Genomic DNA, 26808 nt, shown 5'->3' on the forward strand with positions numbered 1-26808 from the left:
CAGGGGTAAGTTTTTTTATGCAGAGAGTGGTGAGTGCGTGAAATGGGCTGCCGGCGGCGGCAGCAGAGGCAGAAATGATAATGTTTTTTTAAGAGACTCCTGGATAGGTACAAGGAACTTAGAAAAATAGAAGGCTGTGGGTAAGCCTAGGTAGTTCTAGGATAAGGACATGTTCAGCATAGCTTTGTGGGCCGAAGGGCCTTATTGTGCTGTAGGTTTTCTATATTTCTATAAAATACAAAAAACTGAGGTGCAAAGGTTAATTTACAGGTTCAGTCTCTGGTGAGGAAGGCAAATGCATTAATTTCAGGAGGACTAGAATTTAAAAGTAAGGATTTATTGTTGAGACAGAGAAACATAGAAAACCTACAGCACAATGCAGGCCCTTCAGCCCACAAAGTTGTGCCAAACGTGTCCCTACCTTTGAAATTACTAGGCTTACCCATAGCCCTCTATTTTTCTAAGCTCCATGTACGTCTCCAAAAGTCTCTTAAAAGACCCTGTTGTATCCGCCTCCACCACTGTTGCCAGCAGCCCATACCACGGACTCACCACTCTCTGAGTAAAAAACCTACCCCTGACATCTCCTTTGTACCTACCCCCAGCACCTTTAACCTGTGTCCTCTTGTGGCAACCATTTCAGCCCTGGGAGAAAGCCTCTGACTATCCACACGATCAATGTCTCTCATCATCTTATACACCTCTGTCAGGTCACCTCTCATTCTCCGTTGCTCCAAGGAGAAAGGGCTGAGTTCACTGAACCTATTCTCATAAGGCATGCTTCCCAATCCAGGCAACATCCTTGTAAATCTCCTCTGCACTTCATAAAACACTGGTGAGATCTCTCTTGGAATATTGTGAGCAGTTGAAAAGAGTGAAGATTGGAGTACTGGCGGTGCTGTATTTAAAAGCTCGTAGCATTCGGGATAAGATGGATGAACTCGTGGTATAGTTAGGGATTAGTCGATATGATGTTGTGGGCATCACTGAGGTTATGGTCATAGTTGGGAGCTTAATAATCAAAGGATATATTTTGTATCGAAAGTATAGGCAGGAAGACTTGGACAGTGGTCTGGCTCTGGTAAGAAATGGAATTACATCTTTTGAAAGAGATGACATAGGGTTGGAGAATGTTGAACCTTTCTGGGTGGAACTCAGAAACTGCAAGGGTTTAAAAAAAAACTATTATGGGATTAATATAGGCTTCCAAATAGTAGCCAAGATGTGGAGATGAGGTTACAAAGGGAGCTGGAAAAGGCATATAATATGGGTAGTGACACAATTGTAACGAGGATCTTCAATAAGCAAGGTGATTGGGAAAATCAAGTTGGAAGAGAGAGAATTTGTGGACTGCCTATGAGGTGGCTTATTAGAGCAGCTTGTGTTTGAGCCTACTCAGAGAAAGGCTATTTAGATAGGGTGTTGTGTAATAACCCAGATCTTATTAGGGAGCTTAACTTAAAGGAACCCTTGGAAGGCAGTGATCATAATATGATTGACTTCATACTGCAATTTGAGAGGGAGAAGCTAAAGTCACATGTAGGGAATTACAGAGGTGTGAGAGAGCAGCCTACCCAGATGTATAGGAGGTTGGAGAAGGATACCAGCAGATGATGGCAGAGCAGAGATGACTGATCTTCCTGGGAATAGTTCATGCAGCACAGAATAGATATGTCACATAGAAGTCGTCTTTCTCAAATGGCAGGTGTAGGCAACCATGGCTGACAAGGGAAGTTGAGGGCTGTATAAAGGCCAAGGAAAGGCCATGTAAGCTAGCAAAAGTGAGTGGGATGTTGGATGATTGGGAAGCTTTTAAAATCCAACTAAAGACAACTTAAAAAAAAACTATAAGAAGGGAAAAGATGAAATGTGTGGTCAAACTAGCCAGTCATATGATGCTGGCATTTATAGCGAGAGGATTTGAGTACAGGAGCAGGGAGGTACTACTGCAGTTGTACAAGGCCTTGGTGAGACCACACCTGGAGTATTGTGTGCAGTATTGGTCCCCTAATCTGAGGAAAGACATCCTTGCCATAGAGGGAGTACAAAGAAGGTTCACCAGATTGATTCCTGGGATGGCAGGACTTTCATATGAAGAAAGACTGGATGAACTGGGCTTGTACTCATTGGAATTTAGAAGATTGAGTGGGGATCTGATTGAAACGTATAAAATCCTAAAGGGATTGGACAGGCTAGATGCAGGAAGATTGTTCCCGATGTTGGGGAAGTCCAGAACGAGGGGTCACAGTTTGAGGATAAAGGGGAAGCCTTTTAGGACTGAGATTAGGAAAAACTTCTTCACACAGAGAGTGGTGAATCTGTGGAATTCTCTGCCACAGGAAACAGTTGAGGCCAGTTCATTGGCTATATTTAAGAGGGAGTTAGATATGGCCCTTGTGGCTACAGGGATCAGGGTGTATGGAAGGAAGGCTGGTGCAGGGTTCTGAGTTGGATGATCAGCCATGATCATAATAAATGGCGGTGCAGGCTCAAAGGGCCGAATGGCCTACTCCTGCACCTATTTTCTATGTTTCTATGATATGAGAAGTTTTTTTTCAGTTATATAAAGAGTAAAAGGGAGGTGAGAGTTGACATTGGACCACTGGAAAATGATGCTGGTGAGATAGGTAATGGGGGGCAAAGAAATGGTAGTTGAACCAGCAGTGTACCAGAGGTCTGTGAGTTCCAGGGAGCTGGAGTGAGTGCCATTGCTATTACAAAGGAAAAAGTGCTGGGCAAACTGGAGGGTCTTAAGGTGGATCAGTCACCTGAACCAAATGAACTACATCGCAGAGTCCTGAAAGAGGTTGCTGAAGAGATAATGGGTGCATTTGTCAAGATCTTTCAAGAATCACTTGATTCTGGCATGGTCCCAGAGGACTGGAAAATTGCAAATGTCACTCCACTCTTTAAGAAGGGAGAACGACAAAAGAAAGGAATTTATAGACCAGTTAGCATAACTTCAGTGGTTGTGAAAGTGTTGGAGTCTATTATTAAGGATGAGGTTTTGGGATACTTGGAGACTAATGATAAAAATAAGTCAAAAGTTAGCGTGGTTTGTAAAGGGAAATATTGCCTGACAAATCTGTTAAAGTTCTTTGAAGAAGTAACAGGCATTGTGGGCAAAGGAGAGGTTGTGGATGTCACTTACTTTGATTTTCGGAAAGCATTTGATAAAGTGCCACGTGTGAGATTGATTAACAAGATAAAATCCCATGGCATTACAGGAAAGAGGAATGGCTGACAGGCAGGAGGCACTGAGTGGGAATAAAGGGGGCCTTTTCTGGTAGGCTGCCAGTGAATAGTGGTGTTCCGCAAGGGTCAGCATTGGAACCGCTTCTTTTCACAACTTTGTCAAATGATTTGGATAATGGAATTGATGGCTTTGTGGCAAAGTTTGTGGGTTGGTACTAAGATAGGTGAAGGGGTAGTTACGCTGAGGAAGCAATGCAATTGCAGGACTTAGACAAATTGGAAGAATGGGGAAAGAAGTGGCATATGGAATACAGAGTTGGGAAATGTATGGTAATGCATTTTAGTTAAAGGAATAATAGTGCAGACTATTGTCTAAATGGGGAGAAAATACAAACATCTGACAGCAAAGGGACTTGGGAGTCCTTGTGCAAGACTCCCAGAAGGTTAATTCACAGGTTGAGTCTGTGGTAAAGAAGGCAAATGCAATATTGGCATTTATTTCAAGGGAATAGAATACAAAAGCAAAGAGATAATGCTGAGCGTTTGTAATGACACTAGTCAAGCCGCACTTGGGGTACTGTCAACAGTTTTGGGTACTGTATCTCAGAGAGGATATGTTATCATTGGAGAGGGTCCAGAGGAGGTTCACGAGGATGATTCTGGGAATGAAGGGATTAAGATATGAGGAGTGTTTGGCAGCTTTGGGCCTGTACTCACTGGAATTTGGAAGAATGCATGGGGATCTCATTGAAACCTGCCGAATGTTGAAAGAACTAGGTGGGCTGGATGTAGAGAGGATGTTTCCTATGGTGGGGGTATCCAGAACTAGAAGGGACAGCTTCAAAATTGAGGGAGGACCTTTTAGAACAGAGATAAGGAGGGTTTTTTTTAATTAGCTAGAGAGTAGTGAATCTGGAATGCTCTGTCGTGGAGGCAAAGTCTGTGGGTATATTTAAGGCCGAAGTTGATAGTTTCCTAATCAGCAGAGCATCAAAGGATATGGCGAGAAGACAGTGTATGGGGTTAAATGGGATCGGAGATCAGCCATGATGGAATGGCAAAGTAGACTTGATGGGCTGAATGGCCTCATTCTGCTTCTATGTCTTTTGGTCTATGGTCAGTTTTGGGCCCCTTATCCTAGAAAGATGTGCTGATACTGGAGAGGACTCAGATGAGGTTCACGAAAATGATTCCAAGATTGAATGGTTCGTCACGTGAAGAGCAGTTGATGGCTATGTGCCTTTATTCACTAGAATTCAGAAGAATGAATGTTGACTTCATTGAAACCTATCAAATGGTGAAATGTCTTGATAGCAACTATGGAGATGATGTTTCCAGTGATGGGAGAGTGTAAGACCAGAGGGCAGTCTCAGATTAAGGGCATCCCTTTAGAATGGATATGAAGAGGAATCTCTTTAGCCAGAGAGTGGTGAATCTGTGGAATTCTTTGCTACAGGCAGCCATGGAGGCCAAGTCTTTATGTATTTTTAAGGCAGAGCTTGATAGATTCTTAATTGGTCAGCTCATGAAGGGATATGGGAGAAGTCAGGTGATTGGGGCCAGGAAGAAAATTGGATCAGCCATGATGGAATGGCGGAGCAGAATCGATGGGCCAAGTGTCTTACTTCTGCTACTGTCGTGTGGTTATCACCTGGCTAACTTGCAGAGAACAACAATCTGAGTTGGTGGCATAGTAGTGCATGGTCAGGAGGAAATTCTCAATGTAGACTTTATACCTTGAAGTCCCTAATTCTGATGTAGAACATGTCATTATCTCTGATAATTATTGTTGAACAGGGCTTCATATTGGGGTAAAAATAATAGGATATCAATTGCATGCCCTGGATTGGTGTCTTTTGTGCCATTCTAGATGGAAATTGTAGAAATGTTTGAATTTTCAAGGATGCAATTAGACCTTAATTGACATTAGTTGTTAAGATCATCAAGGTGAGATTGAGCTGAGTTCTGTAAATACTGTGTTGGAGGTGCATCTGCTTGTGCATACATGAGTATTTCTGGCATTGAGAGTTGGCTTACTGGGCTGAGAACTTGGGAATGTTCTCTCATTTGAAGAAGTAGGAGGGAGTGTATAGATATCTTGGTGTTTCAGGTTTTTTTAACTTAGTGATGGGTTCTAATAATTTTATGCAAACTTTAATTATTTAAAAACAAATTTGTGATATTTTAGTATATTTGTGGTATTTGAACTCCTTAGACAGGAGTTGATTCACTCATAACCAACCTCTCAAAGCATCCACGTCTATGGTGATGAAGTGCTTTGAGAGGTTGGTCACCCTAGAATCCATTCCTGCCTAAGCAGGGACCTGGACCCACTGCAATTTGCCTGTCAGGTCCATAGCAGATGCAATCTCATTGGCTTTGGATCAGCTGGACAATACTAATACTTGTGTCAAGCTGCTGTTTATTGACTACAGCTTAGCATTTAACACAATCATTTTCATGGTTCTGGTCAAAAAGCTCCAAAACCTGGGCCTCTGTACCCCTCTCTGTAATTAGGTCCTCTACTTCCTCGCTGTAAGATCAGTCTGTGCAGATTGGAAGTAACGTGACCATGTTGCTGATAATCAACACTCGCACACCTCAAGGATGTGTCCTTCACCCACTGCTCTTCTCTGCTCTACTCTACACCCATGGCTGTGTGGCTAGGAACAACTTAGATGCCATCCATAAATTTGTTGATGACATAATTGCTGTTGGCAGAATTTCAGGTGGTGACTAGAAGGTGTACAGGAGCAAGATAGATCAGCTAGTTGGGTGGTGATGCAGCAACAACTTTGCACTTAATGTCACTAAGACCAAAGAATTGATTGGGACTTCTGAAAGAGTAAGATGAAGGAACACTCACCAGCCCTCATCAAGGGATCAGAAGTGGAATTGGTGAGGAATTTCAATTTCCTGGGTGCCAGCATCTCTGAGTATCTATCCTGGGCTCAACACATTGATGCAGTTACAAAGAAGGAATGACAGCAGTTATATTTCATTTGGAGTTTGAGGAGATTTGGTATGTCACTAAAGGCCCTTACAGGGACAAGATCCAGATACAACTCTCCTCCACCAACACATGCAGCTTATTGCAAGTTCTGCACACCATCGTAGACTTCAAAGCTAAGTGCAATGACACTGCTAACATCGCTGCCTCTCTCCCAGATGAGCTAGATCTTTTTTTACACTCAATGTCACCAATACTGAGCCCCTGAGAAGAGCCGCTGAAGCGACCTGCAGCTCGGTTATCTGAGGCTGAAGTATGCAGCTGTTTCCAATGAGTGGACAGTCGCAAGGCTGCAGGGCCGGACAGCATCCCAGGGCTAGTACTCAGGATGTGCGCAGCTCAACTGGCAGGTATATTTACAGACATTTTTAATTTCTCCCTCTCCCAGTGTAGAGTGCCCTCCTGCTTCAAAACATGCACCATCGTCCCTGTACCTAAAAAGACCAAGGGAACATCTGAATGACTGGCATCCTGTTGCACTCACCTCAATAATAAGCAAATGTTTTGAGAGGCTGGTGAAGGAGTACATCTTCAGCATGCTGCCACCCACACTGGACCCCCGACAACTCACCTACTGAAACAAATGATTGACATATGACTGAATAGCCACAGCTCTACACACTGTCCTTACACATCTGGAGAAGAGGGATGTTTATGTGTGAATGCTTTTCTTGGACTACAGTATTCAACACCATAATTCCCTCCAGGCTTTACAAGAAGCTCAGAGACCTCTGCCTTCACCCTGCCTTGTGCAGCTGTATCCTGGACTGACTTTAGATCACCGGCAGGTGGTAAGAATGGGCTCCCTCACCTCTGCCCCTCAGACCCTCAACATGGGTACCCTTCAGGGCTGTGTCCTGAGCCCCCTCCTTTACTCTGTAAACCCATTACTGTCGCCACCCACAGCTCCAATCTGCTAATGAAATTTGCTGAAGACACTACACTGATTGGCCTAATCTCAAATAATAACGAGGCAGCCTACAGAGAAGAAGTCATCACTGTGATACAGTGGTGTCAAGAGAACAACCTCTTCCTCATTGTCGCAAAAATAAAGGAGCCAATTGTGCACTACAGGAGGAATGGAGACAGGCTAACCCCTATTGACATCTGGGGTTGAGAGGGTGAACAGCACATCACCATGGACTTCATATGGTCCATATATACCGGCTGTGTGGTGAAGAAAGCACAACAGCGCCCCTTTCACCTCAGATGGTTGAAGAAGTTTGGCATGAATCCCCAAATCCTAAGGACTTTCTACAGGGGCACAATTGAGAGCATCCTGACTGGCTGCAACACTGCCTGGTATGGGAACTGTACCTCCCTCAATTGCAGGACTCTGCAGAGAGTGGTGCGGACAGCCCAGCGCATCTGTAGATGTGAACTCCCCACTATTCAGGACATTTACAGAGACAGGTGCATAAAAAGGACCCGAAGAATCATTGGGGAGCCGAGTCACCCCAAACACAATTTATTCTAGCTGCTTCCATCTGAGAAACAGTACCACAGCATAAAAGCCAGGACCAATGTGCTCCGGGACATCATCTTCCACCAGGTCGTCAGACTGATACAATTATATTTCTATGCTACATTGACTGTCCTGTTATATATACTGTTTATTAAAAATTACTCTAAATTGCACTTTTAGACAGAAACGTAACGTAAAGATTTACTCATGTATGTGAAGGTTGTAAGAAATAAAGTCAATTCAATTCATTTCAATTTTCTACAGATGTACCATGGAGAGCATTCTAACTGGCTGCATCACCATCTGGTATGAGGGCGTCACTGCACAGGATTGAAATAAGCTATAGAAAGTTGTGAACTCATTCTACTCAATGGGCACTAGCCTCTCCAGCATCCAGCACATTTTCAAGGAATGATACTTCAAAAAGGTGGCTTCCAACATTAAAGATGTACATCACTCAGAACGTGTCCTTTTCTCATTGTTATCAGGGAAGAGGTTCAGGAGCCTTAAGACACACACTCAATGATTTTAGGAGTGGCTTCTTCCCCTCTGTCTTCAGATTTCTGAATAGGCATTGAACCCATGAACACTACCTCACTACTTTTTTATATTAAACCTAATTCTGATTCTGAATTTATGGCTTGTCTTATGAGCATGTCTGATTTTCATCTAACTGGAAGGAATGAAGATCAAATTACAGATATTTGTGACTTCACTTGAGTCAATTGAATGGTTTCTCTTTTGCAAGTCTGTTTTTCTAAATGTTTTACTGCATTTTCTTGGACAAATATTATGTGCAACCTTCAATTAAATTAACCTATGATGGATGCAAAACTTATTTTTTTAGATACCTTAATCTTGCAGGTTAATGTGCCTGCAGAGAATATTCATAAGAGTTGAATACCACTTTGTTTACTGTCTGCTGATTTTTATATGAAAGGTGTAATATATTTGATTGTTTTTTATAAAATACTATTATAAATTTTATTTGAAAAGTAAGATGCATTATATGAAATTAGCTTCTATAATATGTGTGCATGTCTTTAATATTGTATTTGTAAAAATAATGGCTTTTTTTTACCATTTCATTTAGGATATCCAGCTGTCAGCAGAGGTAGAGCCATTCATACCCCAAAAGAAGGGTATTGAGGCGACTGTTTCTATGGCACTCCAAAATGATGGAAGTGGTTGTGGTGTTGAAGGTCCGCCTATTCCAAGCTACTTGATAACCTGCTATCCTTTTGTTCAAGAAAACCAAGTTAATAATAGGTGAGTTGGGGTTCAAGAACTAGTTCAATACACTTTCATTAAGAATTGCTGATCAAAAGTTGAAAAATCAGTTTCTTTTCGGCTATATATGCCTTGATTGTGATGCATCATTTAGAGAAACATAGATAGCCAAAATCCAAACATTGAAAGATTCATACGGACCCATTCGAATAAATGTAACTTCATTCTCCACACTGGCCAACATTAAAAAAAAATCAGAAAATGCCACTGTTATGCCATTGTAAAAGGGAGTTGAGGAGGGATATCAGTCTGTGAAGCTAAGACAGGTTGCTGAGGTTTGAGAAAATGTATATCATGCAACCCCAGGGCTGGGGACCCAATGAAAAGAGGATTTTTATGATTGTGGCAGTTCTTTTGGTGTATATTAGTGGCATATAATTATCTAAAATAATAGCTTTTGAGATGACCATAGTAATTTGTTTTTTTTTCTGTGCTTCAGCTGAATTGAGGATTTCCTAGCAAATTCAATCTGACATAAACAATCCCATGCATATTATCTTTAATGACCGAGTTTCTCAAAGGGTCCATGATGTTTCTCAGCAAAGATTTGACAAAATGGCCATTCACCTTATTGTCTACCTGTACTATACATTCTCTTATTGTAACATCTTACTCTGAATTTTTATTGTTTTATCTTGGATTACTGCAATGCATTATAAGGAGATGCACAGTATGAATCACATGGAATTTAAGTTTTTCACTTTACCTCAGTACATTTGAGGATAATAAACCAATTTACATTTCCCATCTGCCAGTTTTAAATGTCAGTTTCACTGACCAAGCCCAAGATTATTTGCATTCAGTTATCAATGTGTTTTGGCTTTATCAATAGCAAGTTCTGTTTCTTAATGGAAAGAAAATCAGGCAGATAGACCTTTGCAAGACTTTATGGGAAAAGGTGGGAGCTCGACATTTAAGGATGCCCATAGTATTGATTGTATAGGCAGTTGGGCAGAAGGAGTGGGGTGGCTCTTGTTTTTTTTTTTGAGGAAGACGGAATGATGCTGAGATATATCCCAGTTTACTGAGAGTATTTTGCAAAATACAAGACTGTAATGGCTGATGTGAAGATGCTCTTGATGATGGCTGAGTAGAATTACACTAGTATGTTCTGGAGAAGATGGAATTTTAGCAACTGCTGCAAGAAGTACATCCTCCACCAAACCTTTTTATTAATAGAGGCGATATGGTTCTCCCACGTGAGGTCCTGTGAAATAATGATGCCCGGGACCCTGAATGCTGAAAGGGTGCTCACTATAGAGTTCTTGATAATGGGTGGATTGCACGGAGATACGTTTCTCCTGAAATCAATATGTATCACTACGGTTTTGAGGGCATTCAGCTCCAAGTTGTTGTGATTGCACCAGGACACCTGTTTATTTACTTCCTGGTGGTTCTTTTATTCATCACCCCTAGTGATTAGTCCCTTGACGGTGGTGTCATCTACAAACTTTTTCAGTTTAACTGGTGGATCAGTGGAGACGCAGTCATTGTTGTATAGCAAAAATAGGAGAGGGGAGAGAACATGCCCCTTTAACACTCCAGTGCTAAGTGAGTGGGATGTGCTTGCCAAGACTTTCAAACTACCTCATGTCAGAGGGGGAGCAGGGTTGGGAGGGGATTGATCAGATTAACTGTCTGTATTCTATACTGTAGCAAGAAGTCCGGACCAATGGCCGCACTTCATCGATGGACCTGTTGGATTTGTAGGTGAACTATAGCAGATCTAGAAAATTTTGAGCTATGGATTTGAGAAATGACATGACCAGCTTTCAAAAGTCTTTGACTGATGTGACTGCAACTGACCTGAAGTCATGGAGGCCAGTGACCTTTGATTTTCTTCGGTCATTTTTAACGTCTCCCTTTTTCCAGCTGTGATTCCCTCTTGCTTTAAGAAGACGCTAATCATCCCAGTACACAGAAGAAACAAAATAAGTTGCCTAATGTCTATCGCCCAGTGGTTCTGACATTTGCCATCACGAATTGCTTGGTGAGGCTGGTCATGACATGCCTCAACTCCAGCTTTTCATACAACCTCAACCCAGTGTAATTTGCCTATTGCTAGAACAGGTCTACCACAGACACCATCCCTCTGGCCCCACACTCATCTCCGAGGCAGCTGGATAGTAAAAATACCTATGTCAGACTATTGTTTATTGACTACAGTTCTGCCTTCTGAAATAAGCTCAGTGAATCTAATGCAGACAAGTGCGAAGAGTTGCACTTAGGTAGGACCAACCAGGGTAGGTCTTGGACAGTGAATAATGGGGACAGAGGAGTGCTGTTAAACCAAGGAATCTCGAAATATTGGTCCATAATTCATTGAAAGCAACAGCACAGGTGGGTAGTGTGGTAAAGAAAGCTTTTGGCCTTCATAAATCAATGTATTGAGTATAGAACACATATAAAAGTTGCTGGTGAACGCAGCAGGCCAGGCAGCATCTCTAGGAAGAGGTACAGTCGATGTTTCAGGCCAAGACCCTTTGTCAGGACTAACTGAAAGAAAAGCTAGTAAGAGATTTGAAAGGGGGAGGGGGAGATCTGAAATGATAGGAGAAGACAGGAGGGGGAGGGATGGAGCCAAGAGCTGGACAGATGATTGGCAAAAGGAATGAGGCTTTTCATTCCAGAACGAAGGAGATGTCCTTCTTTTTTAAAGAAAGGGACTTCCCTTCCTCCACCATCAACTCTGCTCTCAAACACATCTCCCCCATTTCATGCACATCTGCTCTCACTCCATCCTCCTGCCACCCCACTAGGAATAGGGTTCCCCTTGTCCTCACCTACCACCCCACCAGCTTCTGGGTCCAACATATAATTCTCTGTAACTTCCGCCACCTCCAATGGGATCCCACCACTAAGCACATCTTCCCCTCCCCCCCCCCCCCCACTTTCCGCAGGGATCGCTCCCTACGCGACTCCCTTGTCCATTCATCCCCCCCAGTCCCTCCCCACCAATCTCCCTCCTGGCACTTATCCTTGTAAGTGGAACAAGTGCTGCACCTGTTCTTACACTTCCTCCCTTACCACCATTCAGGGCCACAGGCAGTCCTTCCAGGTGAGGTGACACTTCACCGGTGAGGCGACACTTCACCTGTGAGTCGGCTGGGGTGATATACTGCGTCCAGTGCTCCCGATGCAGCCTTCTATATATTGGCGAGACCCAACGCAGACTAGGAGATCGTTTCGTTGAACAACTGTGGCCACACATTTTAATTCCACATCCCATTCCCATTCTGGTATGTCTATCCACAGCCTTCTGTACTGTCAAGATGAAGCCACACTCAGGTTGGAGGAGCAACACCTTATATTCCGTCTGGGTAGCCTCCAACCTGATGGCATGAACATTGACCTCTCAAACTTCCGCTAATGCCCCACCTTCCCCTCGTACCCCATCCATTATTTATTTATTTACTTATATACACACATTCTTTTTCTCTGTCTCCTTTTTCTCCCTCTGTCCCTCTCACTATACCCCTTGCCCATCTTCTGGTCTTCCCCCCCTCTCCCTTTCTTTCTCCCTAGGCCTCCTGTCCCATGATCCTGTCATATCCCTTTTGCCAATCACCTGTCCAGCTCTTGGCTCCATCCCTCCCCCTCCTGTCTTCTCCTATCATTTCGGATCTCCCCCTCCCCCTCCCACTTTCAAATCTCTTACTAGCTTTTCTTGCAGTTAGTCCTGACAAAGGGTCTTGGCCCAAAACGTTGACTGTACCTCTTCCTAGAGATGCTGCCTGGCCTGCTGTGTTCACCAGCAACTTTTATGTGTGTTGCTTGAAATTCCAGCATCTGCAGATTTCCTCATGTTTTTGTGTTGAGCATAGAATATTGTGTTTTGACCCCCTCCATCCAGGGGGACAGTGTGGACATGGTGAAGGATTACAAATACCTGGGGATATGAATTGACAATAAACTGAACTGGTCAAAGAACACTGAGGCTGTCTACAAGAAGGGTCAGAGCTGTCTCTATTTCCTGAGGAGACTGAGGTCCTTTAACATCTGACGGATGATGCTGAGGATGTTCTACGAGTCTGTGGTGGCCAATGCTATCATGTTTGCTGTTGTGTGCTGGGGCAGCAGGCTGAGGGTAACAGACACCAACAGAATCAACAAACTCATCCGTTAAGGCCAGTGATGTTGTGGGGATGGAACTGGACTCTCTTACGATGGTGTCTGAAAAGAGGATGCTGTCTAAGTTGCATGCCATCTTGGTCAATGTTTCCCATCCACTACATAATGTACTGGGTGGGCACAGGAGTACATTCAGCCAGAGACTCATTCCACCGAGATGCAGCACAGAGCGTCATAGGAAGTCATTCCTCCCTGTGGCCATCAAACTTTACAACTCCTCCCTTGGAGGGTCAGACACCCTGAGCCAATAGGCTGGTCCTGGACTTATTTCATAATTTACATATTACTATTTAACTATTTATGGTTCTATTACTATTTATTATTTATGGTGCAACTGAAACGAAAACTAATTTCCCCCGGGATCAATAAAGTATGACTATGAGAAGATAGGATGTTATGGTGAAGCGTTATTAGACATTGGTGAGGCCCAATTTGGAGTTTTGTGTGCAGTTTTCTTCACCTATCTACAGGAAAGATTCAAGGTATATTTATTATCAATGTATTTATCAATTATAAACCTTAAGAATTGTCTTCTTACATGCACCCACAAAACAAGAGACTTGGAAGAACCCAATTTTTAAAAAAAAGTAAAGTCCAACACCCAAATGCACAGGGAAAGAAACAAGCACAAATTGTGCAAACAATGGAAGTGAGCAACAGCATTCCGAAGCAAATTGAGTCCTTTGATCCAAATCCCCTGGGTAGGCCCAAAGCATCATATTTGCAGGGTAAATTGCCGTGACCAAATTGCAGCCACCAAGCACAGCAGCCGGGACAGTCAGAGCCAGTGCACGGAATTGGCCTGACTGTCGCCTCTGGTCTCATCACCCTGCATTTCTAGTCTATCTGGGCTGGTGTTTAAGTTCTCCAACCAGCGGCTCATCCCTCGCATTAGGACCCGGGCCCCGCTGCAGTGAAACAGTCTGGCCCTAGGCATTGCCGCCCAGCTGGAAGCCATTCTCAACCTCGCCAAATTGGCTTGGCACTCAGAATGATCAACTTCGCATCGGGGTTAGTTGGATGGGAGTCGAAATACCTCTGCCTTGACTACACCTCTCCAAATTACACTCTCTAACTCCATCTGTGAGCATGTTGAGGTTTGCAACGTGCCAGCATGGCTCACCACTCCAATCAGCTTCACCTTTGCTCACCTCTTCATTGTTTGTGGTGATGGTTTACTACAGTTTTTCAGAAAAGATGTTATTAATAATATTTTTTGTTAAATTTGGTGCCTTTTGGCCTACCAGTAAGCTGTCACTCACCTTCAGTAGTGCCATCTTAAACTGAATGATGAAAATAAGGTTGAATGAGTACAGAGAAAATTTACAAGGATGTTGCCAGGACAGAGGGACTAAGTTGTAAGGAAAGATTGAATAGGTTAGGACTTTATTCCTTGGAATGTAGTAGAAGATTGAGGGAAGATTTGTTGGAGATATGTAAAATACCGTATAGATATAGATAAGTGGTATAGATCGGGTAAATGCAATCATACATTTTCCACTGGGGAACTATAACTTGAGGTCATAGGTTTACATTGAAAGTGAAAAGTTTATGGGGAACATGAGGGGAAACTACTTTCAGGATTGTAAGTGTGGAATGAGCTGTCAGCACAAGTGATGCAGGCAAGTTCGATTTCAACATTTAAGAAATGTTTGAATAGGTACGATAGATGGCAGAGGTATGGAGGTATGGTCTTGGTGCAGGTCGACAGGGGTAGACAGTTGAAATGTTTTGGCACAGTCTGGGTGGGTCAAAGGGCCTGTTTCTGTGCTGTATTTTTCTCTGATTATGATTGTATAAAAGCAAGGATATATAAGCTTGGGCTTTGTAAAACATTGATCTGACCACATCTGGAGTATTTTTAGCAGTTTGGCCCCTTGTCTAATAACGAATATGCTGGCATTTGAGAGGATTCAGGGGAGGTTCACAAGAATGATCCGGGGAATGAAAATGTTGATGTTTGAGGAGTGATTTATGGCTGTCCTATCCTTCCCCCGCGTCAATGTGAGAAACCTTTTCAGAAGCGCATGCTCTTTAAACAATGTTCTACATTTACATTGTGCATATACCTGAGTATATCCATTTCTAATTAATGTTCCCAAGTTCCTGCCTAAAAACATAATTCCCCTCTTTAATTAAAATGTTTCCATACTGTCTGCTCCTATCCTTTTCCAATGCTATGCAAAAGATCAGGTAGTTGTATTCACTGTCTCCAAAACACTTCCCCAAGAGACATGACACCTGATCAGGTTTATTGCCTCGCACCAGATCCAGTAGGGCTTCTCCTCCAGTCAGCCTGTCTACATATTGAGCCAGAGGTCTTTCCTGGATATGCCCAACAAATTCTGCCCCATCTAGACCTTCTGCATGAAGGAGTTGCCAATCAGAATTAAGTAAGATGAAATTCCCCATGGGAACAACTTTTTTAGTTTTGCACTTTTCTAAATTGTGCCTCTTGATCTGTTCTTCAATGTCTCTTTTGCTATGGGGTTGATGTGTTGTCAGTAGAGCACTCCCAATAGAGAGATTGCTTCCTGTTTCTGACCTCCATGCACATTGTGCAATTCCATCCCCCCTTTTTGCAATTGTGATATAATCCGTGATTTGCAATTCCATTTCCCCCACTTTGTCTACCTCCCTCCCAAACCCTTTTGAAACATCTTCAACTTAGCTCCCTATAGTTTCTCTTCAGGACCTTATTCCTTTTCCTACCTTATGTCATTGGTACCAATATATACCATAACTTCTGGCTGTTTACCCTGCCCCGTTAGAATGCTTGGATCTGAGCCTGCATTCATGAAAGGAGCCTTCAGACGTAAAATCGTTTGTACATGTATTGTTGCCCACACCTGAATTCAGTTTCTTGAAATTGACTAGGTTGTACCATTTCCATTTGCCACAGAGAGCTGAAGTAGCTGCATCTTAAAATCCTATTTAAGCAGTATCCCATCCCAGCAAATTCTAATTCCCAATATTGGATTGATTCAGCTCATTTTCTGTGGAGCAAAGGAGACTGGGGGGGGGGGGGGGGGCGGGCGGCGACGTAACCAGATTGAGTTATCAGATTATGAGGCAGAAATTTCCTTTTCCCATAGTAGGAATATCAAAAACAAAAGGACCTAAGTTTAAGGTGAGTGGAAAAAGATTTAAGGGGGACCTGGAGGAGGAGAGGGTCAAATCTGGAATTCACAGTCAGGCGCTGGTGGAATTGGATACAGTTGTTATGTTTCGGAAGCATTCAGACTTGCACTGAAATAGATAATCATAGAAAGATACAAACCTAATGTATAGTAGGCAAATGGGGTAATTAGGCAGGCAAAAAGACAATGAGCTGAAGGGCCCATTGCTCTTGTTTCTGTGATTCAGTAATGTTGCTGCTCCTTTATTTAGAGTAACTTCATTATACTCTGTAGTATCCACCCCAAATAGGGGATTGAAGGTGATGTGTTGGCTTCTGAAGGCAAGGATGGGAACATTTAGATATCTTGAGTCACTTATGGTGTTTGCAGCATAGAAACAGACCATTCAGCCCACCATGTCCCACTAATCAGTAGGCTGTAGGCTCTTTATAAATTTATTCTTCCAGAACTTTGCCCACAGTTTCTGAAATAAGTGTTCTCATATATTTAAATACTTTGCTACCACTACTCATGCAGTGTATTCAAGGTATATTTAGACCTCTTGGTAAAAAGGACCCTCTTCTCTCCCCCCTCCCCCCCCCCCCCCCGATCCCCTCTTTACTGTGTAACTCCTAAATCTATGTACTCCAGTTTTGTCTAACTGATGTTCAAAAAAATTCCTACTTTCTACACTAGCCCTCGTAGGTTTATACAGTGGCATGCAAAAGTTTGGGCACCCCGGTCAAAATTTCTGTTACTGTTGTTACGTACCCCGTAACTGGGTTGCTAAACCAGCAGAAATGGATCACTCAGTTGGAGTCTGGATTACTAGAACTAAGAAAGTTTTATTAAAGAAACAAGCAACACAGTAATCGAAAGGATAATAAATGCAACAGTTCAGCAATGATAAACACACATGTGCACAGAATTACGATAACAGCACCAATCAAGCTCTATCGTTGTCTAGGGGTAAATGACCAATTTCAAAGTGACACAAAGTTCAGTCCAATTTAGTAGTTCAGTTCGCAGTAATCGTTGCCATGGCAATGGACAACGTGGGGGGAGGGGGAGAGAGAGAGAGAGAACGGGAACGACTGATCATTCAGAAATGGCTTCCACTCACCGGCGATATTGCTCACAAGCAGCTTTCTGGGCGGGTCTTTTGTGATGTCACCTGAGGTCACTGACTGTGATCCCTCCTCCAGATGCGGTCGATCCTCTGCAGTGAACCTGGCACCCAAGCGAGGGTGGACACACACCGGGTTCCCGCTGATTGTACCTTTCCACCCTGTGCGTTTAAGGTCTGGTACCTCCCACCGACTCGTGAGAGGCGCACCGCTTCCAGGGTCTCGTTACCTCGGGTGTCGTGTGTGTCCTGCCTTAGCGAACCTGTCCCTTTTTATCCCCCTGTTGGGGTATCGCCTGTCCATCACTTCAAACAGTTCGGGGTTCAAAGGGGGAGCCGCTCCAGACAGCTCTCTCTCCCATCCCTTCATTACACATCTCCAGATGCTGCTTCATTGTTCTTTATTTCTCCTTCCCCTGAGGACAGGTGGCAGCCCAACTGCTGATGCCAGCCAGGCCAGCAAACATCTTAATTTTATGTGTATTCTCGTCACACTGTGAATAGCTAAGCAAGTAAAAGATGATCTGATTTCCGAAAGGCATGAAGTTAAAGATGACACATTTCTTTAATATTTTAAGCAATATTACTTTTTTATTTATATCTTTTACAGTTTCAAAATAACGAAAAAGGAAAAGGGCCTGAAGCAAATGTTTGGGCACCCTGCATGGTCAGTACTTAGTAACATCCCCTTTGGCAAGTATCACAGCTTGTAAACGCTTTCTGTAGCCAGCTAAAAGTCTTTCAATTCTTGTTTAGGGGATTTTTGCCCATTCTTCTTTGCAAAAGGCTTCTAGTTCTGTGAGATTCTTGGGCTGTCTTGCATGCACTGCTGTTTTGAGGTCTATCCACAGATTTTCGATGATGTTTAGTCGGGGGACTGTGAGGGCCATGGCAAAAGCTTCAGCTTGCGCCTCTTGAGGTAGTCCATTGTGGATTTTAAGGTGTGTTTAGGATCATTATCCTGTTGTAGAATCCATTCTCTTTTCATCTTCAGCTTTTTTACAGATGGTGTGATGTTTGCTTCCAGAATTTGCTGGTATTTAATTGAAATCATTCTTCCCTCTACCAGTGAAATGTTCCCTGTGCCACTGGCTGCAACACGAGCCCAAAGCATGATCGATCCACCCCTGTGCTTAACAGTTGGAGAGGTGCTCTTTTCATGAGATTCTGCACCCTTTTTTCTCCAAATGTACCTTTGCTCATTGCGGCCAGAAAGTTCTATTTTAACTTCATCAGTTTCCAAGATACATCAGGCTTGTTTAGATGTTCCTTTGGAAACTTCTGACGCTGATTTTGATGTGAGGTCGCAGGAAAGGCTTTCTTCTGGTGACTCTTCCATGAAGGTCATATTTGTGCAGGTGTCGCTGCACAGTAGAACAGTGCACCACCACTCCAGAATCTGCTAAGTCTTCTTGAAGGTCTTTTGCAGTCAAACGGGGGTTTTGATTTGCCTTTCTAGCAATCCTATGAGCAGTTCTCTTGGAAAGTTTTCTTGGTCTTCCAGACCTCAACTTGACCTCCACTTTTCCTGTTATCTGCCATTTCTTAATTACATTACAAACTGAGGAAACAGCTACCTGAAAATGCTTTGCTATTTTCTTATAGCCTTCTCCTGCTTTGTGGGCATCATTTATTTTATTTTCAGAGTGCTAGGCAGCTGCTTAGAGGAGCCCATGGCTGCTGATTGTTGGGGCAAGGTTTGAGGAGTCAGGGTATTTATAAAGATTTGAAATTTGCATCACCTGGCCTTTCCTAATGATGATTGTGAACAAGCCATACCCTAACAAGCTAATTAAGGTCTGAGACCTTGGTAAAAGTTATCTGAGAACTCAAATCTCTTGGGGTGCCCAAACTTTTGCATGCCACTGTGTGTGTGTGTGTGTATATGTATGTATATATGTATGTTATATATACGTATGTTGTGTGCGAGCACATATGTGTATAATTAGATTAGATTGAACTTTGTCATTTTGCCAAGTACAGATACAAAGCCAATGAAATGCAGTTAGCATCTAACCAGAAATGCAAAGAATAGTGTTATTTACAAAATACCTGCGAATAAAAAGTAAGTGCTACAGCACACAAATATAAAAGTACTGAGTGAATACAATATGGGTGCAATACTGCTCTTCCTGTGCCTGCTGGTGCGGAGGCTGCTGTTGTGTCTACCGGATGGGAGGAGAGTAAAAAGTCCATGGTTAGGGTGAGATGCATCCTTGATCATGCTTTTCGCCCTGCCCAGGCAGCGTTTATGGTAGATGTTCTCAATGGTGGGCAGTTGGGTGCTGATAATCCGCTGGACAGTTTTCACCACACGCTGGAGTGCTTTGCAGTCGGATACAGGACGGTTGCCATACCACAGTGAAATGCAGTTGGTGAGTATGCTCTGAATGGTACAACGGTAAAAGTCTGTCAGTATCCTGGGACAGAGGTGAGCTTTCTTGATGCTCCGCTGTTGCCCCTTTTTGATCAGGGTGGAGGAGTTCAGGGACCAGGTGAGATCCTCGGAAATGTGGACATCAAGGAATTTGAAGCTTGATACACATTCCACTACAGTGCTATTGATGTAGATGGGGACGTGAGTGTGACTCCTAGCATGCCTGAAGTCCACAATGATCTCCTTGGTCTTCTGGGTGTTAAGGGCCAGGTTGTCGTCGGGATACCATGCAGCCAGGTGCTGGACCTCGTCCCTGTCGGCCGTCTCGTCATCCCCTCTGATCAGGCCAACCACCGTGGTGTCGTCTGCGAACTTGATTATGGAGTTAGAACCATGTACAGGAGCGCAGTCATAGGTAAAAAGGGAGTACAGAAGATGGCTCAGCACGCAGCCTTGAGGCATGCCGGTGTTCAGGTTGAGAGTGGAGGAGGAGAGGTTGTCTAACTTAACTGATTGGGGTCTGTTAGTCAGAAAGTCCAAGGTCCAATTGCAGAGGAATGAGCTGATACCAAGCTGGTGAAGTTTGGCGATCAGCTTGGCAGGGATCACAGTATTGAATGCCGAACTAAAGTCAGTGAAGAGCATTCTGACGTGTGTATGTGTGTATGTATAAATATAAAAATAAAAACTGGGCTGAAGAGGTGGCAGATGGAGTTCAACCCAGATAAGTGTGAAGAGGTTCATTTTGGTAGGTCAGATTTAAAGATAGAATATAATATAAGGCTCTTGGCTGTGTGGAGGATCAGCAATATCTTGAGGTCCATGTCCATAGGACACTCAAAGCTGCTGTACAGGTTGACAGTGTTCTTCAGAAGGTATATGATGTGTTGGCATTCATCATCCATAGGATTGAGTTGAAGAGCTGTGAGGTAGTATCACAGCTATACAAGACCTTAGTTAGACCCCACTTGGAGTACTTTGTCCAGTTCTAGTCACCTCAGTACAGGAAGGATGTGGATACTGTAGGGAGCATGCAGAGGAGTTTTACAAAGGTGTTGCCTGGACTGGAGAGCATGCCTCGTGAGAATAGGTTGAGTGAACTTGGCCTTTTCTCCTTGGAGCGACGTAAGATGAGAGGTGACTTGATAGAGGTGTATGAGATGATGAAAGGCATTGATCGTGTGGATAGCCACAGGCTTTTTCCCAGGCTGAAATGGCTAACATGAGGGGGATAGTTTTAAGGCGCTTGGAAGTAGATACGGGGGGGGGGGGGGCGGTGTCAGAGGTAAGATTTTTCACTCAGAGTGGTGAGTGTGTGGAATACACTTTCAGTGACAGTGGTAGAGGTGGAAACAACAGGGTCTTTTAAGAGAAATGGAGCTTTGAAAAATCGGGGGCTATGCGGTAGGGAAATTCTAGGTAGTTTCTGGTGTAGATTATGTGGCTGGCACAACATTGTGGGCCGAAGGGCCTGTAATGTGCCCTAGATTTCCATGTTCTATGAGCACAAGCCCAAAGCTGCCAAACGCTCCTCATGTGTTGACCTCTTCATTCCCAGAATCATCCTCGTGAACCTCCTCTGGGCTTCCCAATGACAACAAATGCTTTGTGAAATATGGAGCCCAAAATGTTGATAATACTCCAAATGTGACCTGACTAGTGTTTTATTAAAGCACAGCATTATCTCCTTGTTTTTGTGTTCTATTCCTCTTGAAATTAATGCTAACATTGCATTTGCAGTGTTTTAATGCAGAAGTGTGGTGTGGACTCAATGAGCTGAGGGGTCCTGTTTCTGTGTTGCATTTTTCTATAACCTCAGAATCTAATACTTAATACTTCCAGTTCCCATAGACTGCAGGATATCACCCACCTGTATTTTCCGTGAAGAAGGTGGCATTAGTGTGTTCCAATTGTTCCTTATTGAATTGAAGTGGACTGTAGGTTAGTGGTAGGCTCGTGAATTTTGTTAAAACTCCAAAGCTGGTCTGTATAACAACCTCCTTCAAGAGTAGCAATTAAGGGAGCAATTGGAATGAAGAATAGGTGACTTAGAGCATAATTGGAGTTACTTAAAAGTTGAAGCATCATTATGTGGTAGTGACATGTTTGAGCTGTGCAACATCTGGATCTGACCGATGAAATGCAACAAGTCATTGATTACCTTACGTAGGCAAGCTAAAAGCGAAGGTGCTCTGATTTTAGGTACCCCCCCCCCACCCCACTTTTAGTTTGGATAAGAGAATAAGAAAGAATAGAGAAATCATCCTCATTACCACAAGGAAATAGGCCCTAATACCCAGTGAGTTCATGGCAACCACAATCACCATTTTGTTTTTTTTTACTAATCTTGCCTTGGTTAGATCTCAGCTGGAGTACTGACCACATTTCTGGTTTTCACACTTGAGGAAGGATATGTAGAGAAGAAATTCACCAGGATGTTGCCTGGGTTGGGGCAATTCAGTTATGGTGAGAGACTGGGGAGTATGTCTGTTCTCCCTAGAGCGATTGTGGTAAAGAGGGGATGTGTTTATCGTGTGAAGTTCAAAAGCATAGAGTGCAGCAAAGATTTCCCCTTATTAAAGGCAAATAAAACTAGAGCAGTGGTCCCCAACCTCCGGTCCGCAGACTGATACAGTGCCGCGAAGAATGCAGTGGTAGTCTGAACGCACCCAGCACATCTTTAAGAAAAACAGCCGAAATAAACAAGCTAATTAATTACGTGCCAGGCGGCGCGTAATTTGAACTCGGGATTTTCCGCCCCAAAGTCCAGCGCTGATGCCACTACGCCACCAGCCGGCCGTCAATATTAGGATGGGATTAATAGTGATAGGCCTCCAGTGGTTGGTGTGATGGACTTGTTTCTGTACTGTGACATTCGGAAGTGCTATTCTCATAGTCCTACTCACCACCTGTTATCATTGATTTACACACGGGGCAATTTACTGTGGCCACTTAACTTTCCAGTTTGTTTGTTCTTCATGTGAATGGAAACTGGAGCAGTAGGAAATGAACATAACAGGAATCCATACAGTCACAGGGAGGTTGGTGCTTAACCCAAATTACTAGAGCTTTTGAGGCAGCAACTGTACTGGTCTTGCACTTGGGGATGAACTGATAGCTGTTTAGAAAATTGTAGTTTCATGAAGTTATTGTAAAACTATATACCTTGCTGAAACAATTCACTGGACATTAGGCAGAAGTGGGGTGGGCTGATTGGAGAAGTCTTCTCACATACTTATAAACTTTTAATGTTTTTTTTTGACAGGCAATTGCCTGTGTATAACGGTGATATTCGATGGCCTCAAGCAAATCCAAGCTCAACGGGATCATACTTTGCTTATCCAATATTGCCAACTCCACAACCTCCTGTTTCTACGGATTATGCTTACTATCAGTTCATGCCTGCACCATGTACACCAATGATGGGGTTTTATCCTTTTCCAACTCCGTATGCGGCATCATTCCAGCCAACCAGTATGGTGAATTCAGTATCTGAATGTAGTGAAAGATCTGTTCCTGCTGGACCTGTCTGTCCAACTACAACTCAAAGAAACAGAGTCAACAGAGGGTCTTTGCCAAAGGTAGGGATGTGCAACATGAAGCTTTTAATATTTACTGAGTCTTAATCATATTAATTGATCCATTTGAAAATAATGTGGGTTTATTCTAAAAGATTTGATTTCTTTGTTGAAAGACATGTTGTGACAAAATGTTTTGAGGATCTTGTTATTGTTGACTTGTATAACCAAGCACTGTATCTGGAGTAATGCACCTCTCTGGAGGAGGGAAATATCCCAGGTGCTAGAAATCTCCAAAAATTCAGTAAGTGCTGGAAACACTGCAGATAAGGCACTAACTATGGAGAGATGAACAGAAATGACATTCGTACATGGTGGACTGAAAAACAAAGAAACTAAATTGCAGGGAGGGAGAGGGCTGGAGAGAATGGAGGGATCATGTTGAAATGAGTTGTCTAGGTAACTGGCAAAGTTTTAAACAATTGTTATGGGGGAAAATGGGAAAAAAAAGAAATTAACACAAAGGTACAGGCGTATTTGTGGAGACCTTTGTTCATCTCAGTACCACTGTCTTCTGTCAATACTAGTTCATTCCATCTCTGAAGCTGCCCTGATGATTTCAGCTTTTGCTTTATTCAGTGCTTCAATAAAAACGTTTCCTCTCTGGGTTCAAAGCAACAGTGGTGCGAGAAAGTTTGTGAACCCTGAAGAATTTTCTCTTATTTCTGCATAAATATGATGTAAAATGTGATCAGATCTTAACACGTCCTAAAACTAGAAAAAGAGAACTCAATTAAATAACAAAACCATTACACTTGTCCATTTATTTATTGAGGAAGGATTATCCAATGTCACATATATTTGTTGGAAAAAATAAGTGAACTTTTGGTTTCAGTTACTGGTGTGACCCCCTTGCATAGCAATAACTTCAACCAAACGTTTCCGGTAGCTGTTGATCAGTCCTGCACATCAGCTTGGAGGGATTTTAGGTCATTTCTCCTTACAAAACTGGTTCAACTCTGTCTGGGGTGTAGGTGGGCTTCCTTGCATGAACTGCTTGCTTCAGGTCCTTCCACAACATTTCTATAGGATTGAGGTCAAAACTTTGACTGGGCCATTCCAAAACATGAATTTTCTTCTTTTTAAACCATTCTGTTGTTGATTTACTCTTGTCTTTCAGATCATTGGTTGTTGCATTATCTGACTTCTATTAAGCTTCAGGTGATGGACTGCTAGCCTGACATTCTCCTGTAAAATGTCTTGATACAATTTTGAATTCATTATTCCCTCAACAATTGCAAGCTGTCCAGGTCTTAAGGTAGCAAAGCGACTCAAAGCCATATTTCACGATTGGGATGAGATTTTGATGTTGGTGTGCAGTAACCATTTTCCTCCAAACATAGCAGTGTGCATTTCTGCCAAAAATTTCAACTTTTGTCTCATCTGTCCACTGACCATTGTCCCAGAAGCATTGCGAATATGCAGATGGTCTTTACAAACTTGAGACGTGCATCAATGTTTTTTTTTGGAGACCAGTAATATCCTGTGTAGTGTCCTTCCATGAGCTCCATTATTGTTCAGTATTTTTCTTACACATGAGCAAAGACTTCAGATATTCAAGAGATTTGTCTTTTGCACCTCCTTCAGCATTGCATGTTGTGCTCTTGGTGTGATCTTTGCAGAATGTCCACTCCTAGGGAGAATAGCAACAGTACTGAATATTTCTTATTTGTTGACGATTTCTGTTATTGTGGACGGATGAAAACTCAGGTCTTTAGAAATGCTTCTGTAGCTTCCAGCTTCATGCATCTCTACAATTCTTCTTAGGCCGTCTGAAAGTTGTTTTGATCAAGGCACGGTGCATATAAACAGATTTTTCTTGAGAAGAGCAGGCTCTGTCAATAATATAGAAACATAGAAAACCTACAGCATAATACAGGCCCTTCGGCCCACAAAGTTGTGCCGAACATGTCCCTACCGTAGGAATTACTAGGTTTACCTATAGCCCTCTATTTTACTAAGCTCCATGTCTCTTAAAAGACCCTATCGTATCCGCCTCCACCACCGTTGCCGGCAGCCTATTCCATGCACTAACCACTCACTGAGTAAAAAACCTACCCCTGACATCTCTTCCGTACCTATTCCCCAGCACCTTAAACCTGTGTCCTCTTGTGGGAACCGTTTCAGCCCTGGGAAAAAGCCTCTGACTATCCACATGATCAATGCCTCTCATCATCTTATACACCGCTATCAGGTCACCTGTCATCCTCCGTCGCTCCAAGGAGAAAAGGCCAAGTTCGCGCAATCTATTCTCCTAAGGCATGCTCCCCAATCCAGGCAACATCCTTGTAAATCTCCTCTGCACCCTTTCTATGGCTTCTACATCCTTCCTGTAGTGAGGCGACCAGAACTGAGCACAGTACTCCAAGTGGGGTCTGGCCAGGGTCCTATATAGCTGCAACATTACCTTTCGGCTTCTAAATTCAATTCCAGGACCGATGAAGACCAATACACGGTACACCTTCTTAACCACAGAATCAACCTGCGCAGCTGCTTTGAGTGTCCTATGGACTCGGACCCCAAGATCCCTCTGATCCTCCACACTGCCAAGAGTCTTACCATTAATACTATATTCTGCCATCATATTTGACCTCCCAAAATGAACCACCTCACACTTATCTGGGTTGAGCTCCATCTGCCACTTCTCAGCCCAGTTTTGCATCCTATCAGTGTCCCACTGTAACCTCTGACAGCCCTCCACACTATCCACAACACCTCCAACCTTTGTGTCATCAGCAAACTTACTAACCCATCCCTCCACTTCCTCATCCAGGTCATTTATAAAAATCACGAAGAGTAAGGGTCCCAGAACAGATCTATGATGCACTCCATTGGTGACCGACCTCCATGCAGAATATGACCTGTCTACAACCACTCTTTGCCTTCTGTGGGCAAGCCAGTTCTGGATCCACAAAGCAATGTTCCCTTGGATCCCATGCCTCCTTACCTTCTCACTAAGCCTTGCATGGAGTACCTTATCAAATGCCTTGCTGAAATCCATATACACTACATCTACTGCTCTTTCTTCATCAATGTGTTTAGTCCTGTCCTCAGAAAATTCATTCAGGCTCGTAAGGCACGACCTGCCCTTGACAAAGCTATGCTGACTATTCCTAATCATATTATACCTCTCTAAGTGTTCATAAATCCTGACTCTCAGGATCTTCTCCATCAACTTACTGAGGTAAGATTTACTGGTCTATAATTTCTTGGGCTATCTCTACTCCCTTTCTGGAATAATGGAACAATATCTGCAACCCTCCAATCCTCCGGAACCTCTCCCGTCCCCATTGATCATTGCCAGAGGCTCAGCAATCTCCTCCCTTGCCTCCCACATTAGCCTGGGGTACATCTCATCCGGTCCCGGCGACTTATCCAACTTGATGCTTTCCAAAAGCTCCAGCACATCCTCTTTCTTAAAGCTCAAGCTTTTCAGTCTGCTGCAAGTCATCACTACAATCACCAAGGTCCTTTTCCATAGTGAATACTGAAGTAAAGTATTAAGTATCTCTGCTAT

The 26808-nt window shown here is 43.2% G+C and overlaps 1 protein-coding gene across 7 annotated transcripts in view; it reads left to right on the forward strand.

Annotated features, from left to right (window-relative positions):
- Positions 1-26808, forward strand: part of secisbp2l (SECIS binding protein 2-like) — a 195633-nt gene that overhangs the window by 84359 nt on the left and 84466 nt on the right. For all 7 annotated transcript variants that reach the window (XR_011889084.1, XM_072278482.1, XM_072278483.1 and 4 more), the window contains 2 exons: positions 8764-8939; positions 22979-23294. Coding sequence is in view for 6 of the 7 variants with exons in the window: in XM_072278482.1 (XP_072134583.1) it covers positions 8764-8939; positions 22979-23294 (492 nt within the window). In the remaining variant the exon portion in view is untranslated. The remainder of the gene's footprint in view (positions 1-8763; positions 8940-22978; positions 23295-26808) is intronic.

This window comes from Mobula birostris, chromosome 14, assembly GCF_030028105.1.
Source record: "Mobula birostris isolate sMobBir1 chromosome 14, sMobBir1.hap1, whole genome shotgun sequence".
NCBI lineage: Eukaryota > Metazoa > Chordata > Chondrichthyes > Myliobatiformes > Myliobatidae > Mobula > Mobula birostris.